Genomic DNA, 14,987 nt, shown 5'->3' on the forward strand with positions numbered 1-14,987 from the left:
AAGAAAGTGAAAATGCTTAATGTAAGCCAGTGATAGACGTTGGGAGTAGACTCTTTATTCACTCAGTGCAGGGAGGGGAGGTATTAAATTGCAACTCTTACCTTTTCAAGGAAGTTTTCGGTAGTTTTCAATTCTTCCAGTTTCTCTGTTCTCCCCAATGTTTCTGCTTCTGGTATTTTTGATTTGCTCACTCTTCCCTGAGATACCTTTCTGCTTCCTGACTATCACTCTTTCTTGCTCAGCTGTCCTGGAATTGTCCGCTCCCAGAGTCTCAGCCTCCACCTTGCTGCAGGGACAGGCCATCATTGTCCTCATGTGAATAAAGAATATTATACACCATCATACTGTATAGCATCATCTAACCTGCATACGTGAGGAGGCTGCTTTTCTATTGCTGTGGGAACCATAGGTTAATTTTCTTGTATATTTTTCTTGTATTTTAAGAGATTTCACTCAATGTTGCACTAACAGCCGCCTTTAGAAATATATTTCATGGCTGCCTTTTCAGAGCATGCTATTAAATGCAGTTAGCTGGGCAAATCATGAAAAGTAGACCTTATTTTAAATAAATGCATTTGGAATAGGGAGATAAAGAGCATAGTATCAAGAAACTAACAGTCTTGTTTCATTTTGCCAGGAACATACAGCTGCTGTCAGCTCTGATATATGCTACTATGTTGCGGTTATATGTAAACCAAGAACAACTTCAACTTAAAATACTAGCCCAATAAGGGCTAAAATAAAAGAATTTTGGATTATATAAAGTCAGAAAAATGCCAGATGCTTGGTGATTCTTGTCAGCAACACAATGCAGGGAAATGATACTCAGTCTTCGGGAGGCCCAGTAAGGGATGAAGTACTTCCCTGTGCTCAGTGTTCATATCTTCAGACTGATACATTAATTGTCACTGATCTGCTCTCAAGGCTGATCAGTCCTCATCCAGAAGTATGCTTTCTGCAGTGAGGATTCAGTGGGAGAGAGGTAATTTGGCCTTGATAGAATTACAGGGGCACAAATTCTACTTTCTGGTTATAAAATAATCCAGTATGAAACAAAATAACCCATCATCCTTACCTATTTGAAGATACGGCTAGTGATCTTGTTAAAGCTTATGCAATATTCAGTTTTGCCTCAATGTCAAGTATTTTGAGAATTTTGTATTTTTTAATTTCTTAGAACATTTTAGTATCTTCTGTTGAAACCATACTTGCTGAAAAAGAACAATCTGTACTTTAACCTGTGGATGTTCTGTCTCAATAATCAACAGAGATTAAAATCTAACAATTTTAAGCAGTAAAACCCCTTATTACTTGGAAAAGTAATTATAAATGACTCAACATATTCTGCTTTTATAAGCTTTAGATTTGGTTGTTCCAGACTTCATGATATTAATGTTATGTCTTGTGTTTCCAGTCTGTTCAAGACTGAGTTTCTGTCCATGGGTGATGTGAGTTGAAGAGGTATCAGTCTTCCTACAGAATCACAATCATTTACATGCCATTACCCAAAAAGATTTACTCCACATTCTCCTACTAGCAGCATTGTAACAAAATTTTAATCTGAATCCTTCCTAAATGAATGTACGTCCCTAGGGTTGTGGCTGTGTCACCTATTTGATTCTCCCATTGTCTTGTAATGTAAGGTGGGACTGTGTGTGTATGGGAACCTTCTAGGAAAAATTACCTGTACAAGGAAGTGCTGTTGGTATTTTGCTAAGTGTACATCATCTATACAGGGTGCAGCTATGCTGCTGGTACTAATAGCTCAGATGAGGTGTAAACTGAGGTCCTAACCACTTCAGTCAAAAGGTTATATGAAGTGTGAATAGGAGTATTCGTCTCTGTATCCTGCTGGATTTCTGACTTGGTTAACTTAATTGAAATCTGAGCACCAAAATATTCCTCAGGTAGCATCACCCAGCAGAATATGTTGTTTAAGCCACCAACCTGCTAAAACTTCCTGCAGCACTGTTAACTTGCTGGAGTGCACGCTACAGTATCTCCGTGTCAGTAAAGGTACTGTAAATGTGGTTTATAATTAGCTTTGGAGTACTTCGCAATGAAACATACGTTATAAATGTAAGATTGCCCTTATTACATTTCTTATCTCTTGTCTTTAACACTTTGTTTTGTACAGCAGGATATGATCCTTCTTCTATGTCCGGGCTTTGGCCTCACACAGTAGGTGTAATATAATCGCTGAGGTGGGCGTTCTGGAAGGAGAATTATTTTTGGAGGCTTTTGCATGAAACTTGTCCAATGAGTCTGAGACGCCCAAGCACCATTAATTTTGGAGGTAAATGCCTCATAATATGTACTGAATAGATTGGGAAGAGTTAAGATTTTCATTTGGCAAAGTATGGGCAAAAAATAGTTGGAAGGATAGCTCTGACTGTTTACTTCTGACATTTGGACATTTTGAACTTAAAGGAACACCAACTTGAACTGTAGAAAAATTGGGCGGTGGGGGGCTTTGAACTCAATCAGTCTAGCAGCTTCACTGCATATTAATTACTTTCCTGGTTTAAATATTTTCCCCCTCTTTTGGTTTATTAAAACCAACAGAGGCAAAAGGGAATGATGATTTTGACTGCAAGAGAAATGACCAGAGTGCCTGAAGTACTCTCATGCTGAAACAAACTGGGGAAAAACCTGTGACTTGTGATATGGAAGTTTGAAGATACATAATTTAAGTTGGATGTCCCTTTAAGTTATTCCTTGGAATCTGACATTTCTTACTTGAATGTCAATTAAAATGTTTAATTTTGGAAATTCAACTAAAATGTTTTTTATTAAGATATTTTCTATCATTTGTCTATAAACTGGTCTGTCAAAGTGGGCTGGGATATTTACAAAGATAAAGCTAAATGCGGGGGGCGGGGATGACGACACACAACAAAAACCAAAACAAAACAAAAAAACCCAACCAACCAACCAAAAAAAAACAAATGAAAGAAAATATAAAACCTAGTCCCAAAAGTGTTTTTTAAAAATGACAATTTTCAATGTCAGTACTTGCCTTGGGTGGAGGGGAGGAGAATAATTTGCATGAAATATGATATATATACTTTAACATGCTATTGTTATTGGAGTAAAATCAGGTTACTGATAAAATTAAAAAGTTAATGTACTTTTAAAAAGTTAGTAAGTTAAGTTTGCTCTAGTAAACAACAGTAATGTAGAACTGGCACACAGCCGATAGAGAAATTAAAACTATTTTAATGATTTACAGTGTCTGGGTTGCACTGATGATGTTGATACTGGATTGTCATTGCTTTCTGATTTTAATGATAATTGTTACTGAGAAATATTTAATACTTAAAAACAGGCTGTCTAGTAGAAAGCTATCCTACACTTCTTAATTTTTAGCATAATCTGAGTTTATGCAATAACTTGTTACCAAACTGCATGCATTTTTTTTGATTATGCTATTTCACTCTGCTGCAGCCCTTTCCTGTTAGTATTATTACGGATATTAAGAAATTTGGGTTTGAATTATTGTAATGAAAACCCTGGGATCATGATACATACCGAACAAAGGCAATGGACTTAGAGTAGTGCGTTTAAGTGTGTGTGTGGGTATATTATATAGGGAAAAGGAACAGCTTTTAGAATAAGGGTTTGAAACATTGCTTTTTCTGTAGGAGAAAGATGGAGTATTGCATGCTGGGAACAAGTGCTTTCCATAAGGTAGCTAAATTTTAAAAGTACATTTGTTTCATTTTGTTTTAGGCTTTGCTTAAGTATTCTAATCTAGTAATTTTGTCCTTTCTGCAGTTTTCATTTTGATTAGACCTCTGCAAAACTCTCTTCTAAACAAAAAATTCAAAACCAAACAAAAAACGCAAACCTGGGCCACAACTGCAGTCTGACATTTCTGAAACGTTGCTCAATGTGTACAGAAGAGTATTTAAAGGGTATTAGTAATAGTATAAATTCTTTCTGTGGTCTGTTTTGTTTTCCATGATTTCAAAATTGCAGATATTAACACCAGTAAATTTAAAGATGAGAATATGTTGGATGACTACAGAGAAATGACCAAAAGTAAAACAATTTGTTAAAAGGTAGTCTTCATTGACACTTCTTTAAAAACAAAACCAAAAAGCCCCACTCATGAGGAATGCTGTTGGCAGAAACTCCAAGTAAATAGTCAAATTCTTTTTTTTTTTCCCTTTGTTCTTGTGAATAGCAAGACATAACATACTTGGAGGAAGTTTGAGTAGATGAGTCAGGACTTATTTCATTAACTGCAGTTAAATGCTTTGGCCAGGTTTCCCAAGGAAACAAAGCTTATACAATTTTTCAGATTGTGGCTTGTCTCCTAATCCCCTCTCCCTCCTCCCAGCCAGGAAAAAAGTTGGCCATTTTCAACCAAATTTGGTAGAGACGGAGGTCTGAAAAGATAAATAAATACCTTTAAGTTTCATTAAATGTAGATCTCCAGTAAGAAGAAACTAAGGTTTGAACATTCCCAAGTTTCCTTCACCACTCTTATGAGCCTGTTCCTTCAGTTGGAGGCAGCAATGCCAAGTGGCTGCTAAAAACTGTGGGAGGAGTTGTAAGGGGGAGGAGAAGGAAGTCCTACTGCTTAGGCCCGGGATTTTAGGGGCTTGACTTTACATGTGCGCCAGCTGCAGAGGTGCCAGTTAGGTGTTGTGCCTGGAGCTGAACGTAGCAACTTGCCTGTCATTATCTAATAGGGAGCTAGCAGACGGTTACGAAGGAAAAAGAAGAAGCAGTAAATTATCTTGGCTTAGTATTTGAAGTATTCAGCTCCAAATGAGAGTTTTTGGTGCCTGACTGAGTGCATGCATAGTATATTATTCCATGGATACGATATTATTACAGGTACAGCAGCAGCTCATGATGCCCCGTAAAGCTTTTCTTTCCCAGAAAGAAAAGCAGGCTCGTGCCAGGGAAAGGGATATGTTAAAAAAGAGGAGGAGGCGACAAGACTATCTCAAAAGAAGCGTGGAGCCGCAGAAAAATGCAGAAACAATAAAATGGCACAGGGATGATGAGAAGAGGAGAGAAAATGAGCAAGTTAAGGACAAAGATATCAAGAAGCGGTGGAGACAGGATGAGAGAGAACGACGAAAGAATGTGGACGCTATGAATTGGCGCAGGGAAGATGAGAAGAGGGAAAATGAGCGAGGTAAGGACCAAGAAGGCCAAGAACCAGCAAAGAAAGGATGAGGAGGAAGGGGGAAAGAGCGACGAAAGGACGGACCTTTTGAAGCGGCAGAGGGATGATGAGGGGGAGAGGGGAAAAGAGAGAGTAAGAACAGTTCCATTTTATAAGCACGGCAGAAATAACAGAAAATACTAGTATCTTTTAGTTTCAAATTTATAGGAAATCTGCTTTAATGAACTATATAGTTCTTACAGAGCTAATTATTTTGATAAGATTGATCTGAGTATAGATGTATACAAACTCAAAGTCACAATGGGATAGAAAAGGCTGGGTTTACACATTGCTTATGAAATTGTCTGGTTTGCACACATGCTCACACCTAATACTTTCTTCAACAGTACAGTTGATAATACTGTGTTTCAGATCACCAAAAAGTTCAGGTTTTCTCAGTCTTCATAATATGAGTAAATGAGAGCATTAGGAAAGGAAGGGTCAACCAAACGTGCTCGTAAGAGAAGGTAAAACCGATGGTTTAGGTTATTCTTTTTAATAACGTGCCCAAGAGATAGTTGCAGTTGCGTCCCCAGGTTTATTCCAAGGTGAATTATTTAACAAAAGTTGTATGGAAGTGTAAATTTCACAGAATGCTTTTAAGAAGCAGTCAGTTAGAGATGTACATTTCTGTGTCATTAGATCTAAGGTGTTGGCATCAAATCAGTTGGCATCACATTTGATTTGATAAATTCAGCCAACACCTTGGCATCAAATCTGAAAAACTGACAAACAGTAGATATTTACATTACAGTAGGGAGACCTAAAGTTGCATTTTTATTAAATTTTATATAGGACTTTTTATCTGGAGTTACAATTTTTTTTTTTGCAGTAGCCCTAAAACATTAGTTGTAGGCTTATGAACTGGCAATGGATTTACAGTGGATGAGAGTCTTGTCCTTTGGAGTACTTGGACTCTCATCTGCTAGAAACCCAAACTGATTTAGAAATTTGACCTCTTAGAGTAGAAGGGGTGGTGCCTCTGCACACATGACACTAGTTTGCTCCCATCTTCACAGCTGGGGATGTTGCAGCCTTTCTTGGAAGACTGGGCTGCTTTGCCTGCAGGGTGTTCACAGTAAACATTGTGGGGATGGGGCTGTCATGCTTAATCTTCGGTGAAATAGTGCCTCTTCTAAACAGTAGTAAAGAACTAGCTACCTGGGAATGAGAAATTGATGCAATTGTCTGCATCTTCTGGATTTTCTGTATTTAATGTATGTTTGTTTCAGGATTAAAGATACGCACTTTTTTCTTTCCATAAAAATGTTTTGGCACCCCTGTTTTGACTGATCAGTTATGATGAGGCAGCCTGGAAGGACATAGCCACAATAACAAAGAGAAGAGTAGAGTTGTGTAATTAATAAGGCTGCTAACTCCTAAGTGGCTGTGTACTGAATGCAGCTGAATAATTTTATTACTTAACAAAACCAAAATGGTCAACATACTGAATATGCATAAAACTTTTCTTTTTAGTGCTGATCCTTTCAATTGAGACAAAAAATAAACTTACCGTGCTTAAGGGGAAGGGTGAGGGGTAAATGTTGCTTACTATGAGTAACTTTATATATTTCATTGAGAGAGGAAAATGCTCTCAAAAGGAGTTACCAGCTTTCTACCTCTATATTCCTGTGAGGTTTTCATAGGCCTGGGAATCATCAGCTGGTAAAATAAATGGTATGTCAACAAAATTGATAAATGCCTGAAAAAAAAAAAAAAATTGCTTCCAGGAGCCTCATTTTTATTTTTGTAACTTTTTTCTCTCTCCTTCATTCCTTATTTTCACTCAATACTCACTAGGAAAGTTTAATTTTGTAGTTTTCCTTTTCTTGATTGACTGCTTCTTCTAACTGTTCTCAGCTCTGTGAACTTAGAGAAGCTTAGAACAATGTTCGTAAAATTTCCAAAGGAAATAAATGGAATAGCCAGATAGTAACTTGTCAGTTATTCCTACAATATATCATTAGCAATGTTGACATCATACTTTTCTTGTATGTAAAAAAAAAAAAAGGAAAAAAAAGAAAAGTAAAATTAAAAAAAATCATGCATTCCACAGGCTTGGTTCCTCCAGTGGACACAGAAGAATCAGTGGCCATTGTAAAGAGCAGTAGGATAGCTAGCCTACTCATACAGGCTTGAGATGCCTGAATAAGAATAAAATGCACTAGGGACTAGGAGGTTTTTGTTTATATCTTTTGGGCATTCCATAACTGTTTTTTACTTGCCATTTCACAGTGATGCTCTTTACAAACCTTGCTGAGTGAAGACATCTTCCTCAATGAAATGTTTAGTGTTGCTTACAATTCTGTGCTTGCTGGTCACGGAAGATTTTCCTAATGGTACAAACTGACTGTGTGGTAGTAAGGAAATGGTGTAATTTTCAGTTAGGCATAAAGAGAAAAAAAAAAACTAGAGTAGGTTTTATAGAAAACCTAGACTGGTGCTGTCTTGGTTCATTTACACAGCAAGATTTTCCTCCAGATTATTTCTTTAGGTCTTTAAACTGTTTCTGCATAAAACCCACCATTTTCCTAACAAGACAGTGACATTAGAAATCTATTATACTTGCTGCTTGTTAGAACTGTAACAAAACTCAGACATGAAATAAGCATAGTAAGCACTTTGAATAATGTTGTCCAAAAATGGAAATAACATGATGAGGTAGATTTGGAATATTTGCTGAAGATTTTAGTTGAGAGAAAAAGGCTGTCGTCTTCTCAAACTGATGTATCTTTCCCAGAATCAGAATAGCATTGTTACCTTGTGGGTGCTTTGAAGCTGTACACTAGAAGATCCTCTATTTCGTTGTTCTAGATAAAGTTGGCAGAGCTGAAACAGTCTAACATCTGTTATCTGATGGTATCAAAGGTAGCAGGCTGCAAGGCAGCCCTTCTGATGAGGTCCAAAATACAAAAGGCCCACTGGAGAATTAAAATTTTTAGTTACACTAAAATAGAAAAGCTTTTGGGGTCTAAAGACAGGTAGAAGCTTTCTCTTTTTTATGACCTCTGATAATTTGACTGATGAGGATTTTTTGCTGTTTTTTCCTCTTGTGTTCCTTATCCTCCCTCTCCTGGGTGCATACCTTCCTGTAAGGTCATAGTTCTCAAGTTGTGAATACGGTGTATTGTGTATGAGGTCAGTACTTCCCTCATAAGGGAGGACTGTTTGCACTGACAAAAATATGTAGTGTAAGAAAATGTTAAGTGCTGCAATATAGAACTTTAAAACAGGCATGCAGTATTGTATTTTACGTGAATTAGTTTTCCAAATAATGCACAGTAATCTTTTTTTAACTCATCTTTTGACTCAGTTTTCTAGGTGGTTCTAGTCCCTTGGTAACTGATGTGTTAAAGGGCTGAACTGCACGGCCACAGCCATGTTAACTTGAAGTGCTTGAAGCTGGTACAGTGAGGATAGTTTATTTTTATTAAATGCTAAAAGTGGTTTAAAAATCACTTAGAGTAACATAACAGGAGGATGTGTCAGACTTCACATTCTGGATGTTTTTAGAATAGTGACTGCAATTGTTTCCATCTGGAATGTGAAGTGCTAGTAAGAGTAGTAAGTTGGTGAACAGGCAATTTAGAGTTGAAAGTCACTGCATGTCTATCTAAATGCTAAAATCTGGGGTTTTTTTAAAAAAACTGGTATGTTGAAGAATTTGGGGTTTGTTAAAACTTCTCTGTGACTATGCAGTGGTTAATTTTGGGGCTAGACCTTGTTTACTTTCTGCTTTTTAGTCATGCCATAAAAATGAGAAGTCTTGATTTCCTGTGTCTTAGGATGTTTGCACTGTTCCTAAAACTAAGCAGAAATTTTCTCTAGTAATGGTTTGTCCCTCCTGTTCACCTGAATTATGTTTTTTCTTGAATATTGTTCACTAGTGCTCCTGAGAGCATTTCAAGGTGTTACACCATTTTTTCCCCTACTACTATTTTCTTTGACTAACTGTAGCTAACAAGATTAGAAAACTGAGTAGAGAGAAAAAGCCTTTTGCTGTGAAGCAATACTAACCTTGAAGTGAGGTCCCTTTATTACAGCAGTGAATCAGAGTTCAGTGAAAACACTGGAGAAGCCTTTGATTTTAAACAAATGAGGCACAATGTTGTGGCCTCTTCTGGCCTGCAGTTTTAGTTACTTCCTAAAACTTGGACATAATTATTAATTTAAATCAATCAGTTTATATTATGTCCTGGCCCATTCCCATGTCAGGATGTGATTCTGTTGAGTGAACTGAACTGCTGGCTCCTGTAGACTTCTCAAACTTCAGAAGTCTTTGTAGTCATTTTATGCCCTAATTTTGAGGTTATAAGATACACATATCAGAACTGCACTTGAGATTAAATTTTTCCTTCCTGGGACTCTTACAGCCTGTTAAAAGCTAAAGACAGTGCTTCAGTTCTCCCAAGCACAATACCGTGTACACACTTGGAGTTCTGTGAAGTCTCTTAACTGTTGTTCCTCTGCTTACCTTGCAAATACTACTTGCTTTTTCACAAAACCTTCCCTCCCACCCCCCCTTCAGATTTTTGGATGAAGATCTGAGAGTACTTCATTCAGACCTTTTTGTTAATGCGTGTGCACTAGATAGGAAACTTGTCTTAGCTTTTTGTTCATGCTTTGCATAGTGGCTGTTGCCCATAGCAGTGAAATAGTACTGCATGAAGTTTGTCTAAAATAATAGGTCTTTGCATCTCCAAAATGTGATTATGAAATGAAAACTGAAGTACAGTGTTTCTAATTTAGTAAAGGTATTTTGCTCTTTTATAGTTTGTCTTTTCTGCTTACATTTGGCTACTGAATTATTCTAGGAATCAGTACCTGGCTGTGGACTAGACCTTCGTGCTAGGTACTGCATAAATCCAGAACAAAAGAAGGTTCCAAATATTTCTTACACTGTTAGTCTGCTTACTTTACCATTATTTTGTGACTGGTACAGTCAGACATTTTGTGTACAAGCACACTAAAGATGATTTAAGATCATCTTACTAAAACAGTCTAATTTTTCAGAATTTCTTATGACTAGGTTAGTAATCCATTTTCTTAGGCACCTGAAGATACTACCTGGATATTTCTAGTACGGACATTGTTGGTCTTGTTTTTAAGTAATCATTTATTCTCTCCATCCAGCCCTTCAGTGTAGATTGATGTGTGGTTCAACTTACAAACAAGGGCTTCCCACTGTATTTGTAGGTGGGATCCAAGTCTAGAAGGTAGGAAATGGAAGGGCAGACACAAAGTTAATTCTTACTCTATTTGTTGAATCATGAACTGGAAAATAACTGGTTGACTTAGAGGCAGATCTCATTATTCCTGTAACTTAATAAGGATAAAAAATGCTCAGGTTTCTCTGTACAATTATTTTTGCTGCACATACATGTGATCATCTTGACTTATTTTTCTGTGAATGTGTGTACAGATGCACATTTCCTTACAAAGAAAAGTTCTGTAATATCTTAAATACCTAGGCCTTGTGCAGGAATGAATAGATAGAGTAGACCCATACAGGAAAATAATAAAAATTAGTTACGCCTTGGCTACTATAAAACAGAATACATGGAAATGCGGGATGTCCCGCTAACTAGAATCCTGGGCTGCAATTGTCATTGAGTGGTATCATCTCAGGATAAATTAATTCCTCCTTTATTTAAAAAAAAAAAATGCTGCTGAGCTTCTTTTGAAAGCTACTTTGAGATCTCAGAGAGAAGTTCTGTATTGAACCTATAATTTTAGGTAAGTAGCATGTTTTTAGCCGTCAGGAGTTGGTAACTGATAGATATGTGAAGTTTGAGCTGCTTGTGCTTAGTGGAAAGGCTTGTGCCTTTTATTTGTCTTCACTGAAGTGCAGCGTATTTAAGACATTTAACTTTCGGCATTTCAGTAGAAGAACAGGAGAAACAGCATTAAACTATTTTACAGAAGGAGCCTTTATTATGGGCATCCTTCCCTGTGGGGGATGCTGGAGGTAGCGATAGCTTCAGTGCCAGATGAAAGCACTAGTGGGTTTTGTCAGTACTGGATGCTGCATTCCTTAGTATTGTGTTCTGCTAAAATAACTACTTGGATCCAAGCTTCAGAGCAGTAAGAAGCAGCCTTGACAGTGAAGAAGAGATGTTCCAGGTGTCCTCTCTTAAACATCAACTTTTGGTCAGATAAAGGATATCTCATTTCAAGAATAGCATTAATGTCTAAATGATGATTTGAGATGCTTCTTAATCCCAACTGTTTTAATGTCCACATTCAGGGATGTGCCAGCAGTTTGTTGTGTATATTGCAATTACAATTTGAGTTACTTGCTGTAAACATAAATGAATGGAGATGCCAAAAGCTCTTTTTGTTGTCACAGACCATGATAATATCAGACTGTGTGTGGCTCTCCACTAATTATGATTAAATGGTCAAGAAACTTCCTAAATAAAATGAACTGTATTTGCCTAAGGATGAGGATTTTCTTAAGATTAGGTGAGTTGGATTCAGCTATCAAGCAGAATTTGCAAAGTAAGGTTGATAGTCAGTTTTCAGATGTGAAGATCTAATTATATCCTCTACTATAGATGTGTTGTGATAGGAAGATCTTGATAATTTCTTGTCTTTAAGACTTGACTGCGGGGCAGGTAAAAGGGCAGAGGCAAGAAGATGGTGCAGATAGAATAGAGATCTTGTTTTCAGGCAGTTCTAAATAATTTGCTTTCTTTATCACTGGAGTTTATATATATCATGGTATATTTTGCATGTCTAGGTATATTAGACACACTAATTCAGAGAAAGCATTTGATTCTTTTGATGAAGAAGTTGTTAGTGGCATTTTGTACTAAAATAAGCTATCTCGTAATAAGCATTATTTTGAGACTTGTGGCTGACTTTCAAGTTTACAAGTGATTATTGCCTAAAGACAAACTCTGTACTGACTCTTGCTTTGTCATGAGAAAAAAACCTGTTTCTTTACAAGCAAAATGAGTATATTCTTTAAGCGGGAACTTTGGTTTTGAAGAAAACAGCACAGCTTGCTAGAAGCTTTAAAATGTAATGTTTTCATGCACCGATATATCTGCAGTTGATATTAATAACTTAGGTTATTCTGGAATAAAATTCCTAGGACATTATCTCCTTGGATTTGAAGTTCACTTGAAAATATTCATTCAAATCCTGAACATACTTGACTATGCTGCTTCATATAATTTTTGATTAAAATATTGAGCATACAGGTAGCTATGAAGAAGCTACTGAACATGTTACTGAACCAAGGCAATACAGTGAGAGTAATGCTTACTCAGGTGCCTTTAGAGAAAAGGAGTTAGTGGAGCCATGATTAATTTCTTGGCTGCATTAGTATTTTTCACTCTGGCTCTATGAACAGCAGCAGCAAGAACTTTTAATAAATGGATGTTCTTGAGTTTAAAAAAAAAAGATTATGCTGTGCTTTGAAAGCAAACCTGTGTTAACTTTATTGTAACTTAATGTTCAGAGCCATACCTCCCAATTCTGTTTAGGGAAGAGAGGGAATAGCACGTTACGGAAGCATATTTTCTTTCCAATTTGTGATCTCTGTTTAAGGATATAAATCCACTCTGCACTATGTGGTATTTTTTGTTTTCCTCTTAATGCAGTTCTAGTATCACCCAAGTCAGATCTGTTGAAAGTCATGAAAAAAGGGACAGTGGGCTCAGCATTGAAAGCTATTCCGTAGTGACTGGCCTAGGCGAAGAAACTGCAGGTTAGAGTTGCTTTTTCCATCTGGAAATGTTAAGCTTCACTTACTATTTCAACTACACATCAAAAATAGAGAAAATGCTGCTACTTGTAAACTGCTAATAGGACACAACCTTACTAAAACATTTGCATTAATCAATAGGCTAGTTAGGAGTTTAAATTCTTAGGCAACAGCATTTTTTCCCATTAGTCTTTACCATATTTTAAACTAATCTGTTACTAATACGTCACCAAATTGGCATTGCTGATCCTCAGCCCCGTTGTTAAATATTTTCAATTACTATTCATGTCTTTAAAATGGACCTGGCTCAACTTTAAGCTATATTAGACGTTGGTTTTACAATTGAAGCAAAATTGCAACTTTCAAGTAATATTTTTAGTCAAAGAGATTTTAGTTCTATTTGTTGAAGTAACTAACCTAATTAGAATATTGCCCTGAAATATGTAAATATACTCATTGTGGTCTTCATTTTTTTAATACAACAATTTCTCAATACAAATTCCTGTTTGCAAGGTAAATACCCATTACTCTTTTCAAAAGCTTTTCCACCATTTATGTGCTTATACTTCGTCATAAATGGTATTACTTTTATTTTACTTCATCCAAAAGCATGTTAAGTAATAGTACAAATAACAGGATGTAGCCTATGCCCAGAGGTGCTTACACAGTAAAACTGATACCACAGTAGGGGCAAGGACAGGTAGAAAAGCAGGGCGGAACTTGGCACATTCTGTAGTTACTTAATCAAAGCCTAATACACAGTACAGAGTACCTACATATGTTGAAAGTGTTTTTCTTAAACTTCTCTTCAACGTGTGCCTTTAGAAATAGCTCTTAATATAAGAAAGAGGAAAGGGACATGTGGATAAATTCAGAATTTGATCAGAAAATCTAATAAAGGAACCATAAGCTTGAATGCAGATTTCGATAAAAACTGATTTGCCTGAGTCAGTTTTCAAAGTAACAAGTTAGAAACTCAGATTAAAACCTTATTTCCTAGTCCTTTATAAGGATTAAAAATAATTCACGGGGCAGGAGTGAGTAGCATTCTGAAAGGATGACGTGAATCACTCTAAGTATTTGAAAAATCACATTCAGTCTTGCGTAGAGGGGGAGACTGTCTTAGGCCTGGATATTTTTTATAATTGCAGATGAAATACTTGATTATAAAAGAGTACAGATGAGAATGGATATAGCATAAAAGAAGAGCAGTTCATGATTTCCCATACAAAGTCATTAGAAGCTTTAGAGGGAATAACTGGGAAGAGGGAGTAGTCTACTGCCATGATCTGTTTAATCCTTGCCTTCCCTGAGATGGCAAAGAACGCCTGTCGAAGTGCTCTTCAGAGCTTGATTAGGGCTCATATTATGAGACTTGTAAGTGAATCTACCTATAAGGTATTCACTAGAATGCTAATTCTTCATATTTCTGAAGTGGGTTTGAGTTTCCCTAAAATGAAAGGTGCCAGATAAGATATAGAACATAGCTACTTTTCATATGAACTTAATTCTAAATTTTTTCCAATTCTAATCCTTTTCACTGAGACTAGAGTTAGCTGAAACACCTCTACAGTCACATAAAATACCATACTTGCATTTAGAGTTTTGTATGTGAAGAAACAAAGGTGTTTTTTATTATACTGAATTCTCTTAACAAGTGTTACTTGGAGGAAATTAATACAGAACGTTGAAATGTAGAACACTGAAACACTTTTTTTCAGGCCTATGTTGTTTGACAATTACTGTCATTAATCACTTTGTGTGATGTGTCTAAGTAACTTCATTATTGCAAATACTACCACTGAGTAATTTGGAATCCCTGAGACTTACAGACAAGGTCTGACTTTTTTTTTGCTTTGGTTTCCTAGTTTATATAGGGGTGTTAAAATGACACTATATTTGCTTCTGGTAATCTGTGACAGTGGCCAGCCTGATACAAGTACCAAAATCCTTAATGATCTGAGTTGCTTCAGTACTTCTGAAAATTTTCCTGTAGATCTTTATATATAAACTCAGGCTTGTTTCCACTTAGTTTCTAATTTATAGTTGTGATGTGAATCCTAAATGTCATGATACCTTTCTGCTCTT

At 36.5% G+C, this 14,987-nt stretch overlaps 1 protein-coding gene across 4 annotated transcripts in view; it reads left to right on the plus strand.

Moving 5' to 3' along the window:
- ADNP (activity dependent neuroprotector homeobox) overlaps window positions 1–14,987 on the plus strand; it is a 28,048-nt gene that overhangs the window by 3,003 nt on the left and 10,058 nt on the right. The window contains exons 1-3 of one of the 4 annotated variants that reach the window (XM_059827229.1): window positions 2,290–2,296; window positions 3,645–3,690; window positions 4,849–5,155. In XM_059827229.1, coding sequence (XP_059683212.1) covers window positions 3,652–3,690; window positions 4,849–5,155 — 346 coding nt within the window. In that variant the 5' untranslated portion in view covers window positions 2,290–2,296; window positions 3,645–3,651. Of the gene's footprint in view, window positions 1–2,137; window positions 2,297–3,644; window positions 3,691–4,848; window positions 5,156–14,987 lie in introns of those variants that run through there. The other 3 variants (XM_059827230.1, XM_059827231.1, XM_009807758.2) reach the window with 3 other exon arrangements.

Source organism: Gavia stellata, chromosome 20, assembly GCF_030936135.1.
Source record: "Gavia stellata isolate bGavSte3 chromosome 20, bGavSte3.hap2, whole genome shotgun sequence".
NCBI classification, from domain to species: Eukaryota; Metazoa; Chordata; class Aves; order Gaviiformes; family Gaviidae; genus Gavia; species Gavia stellata.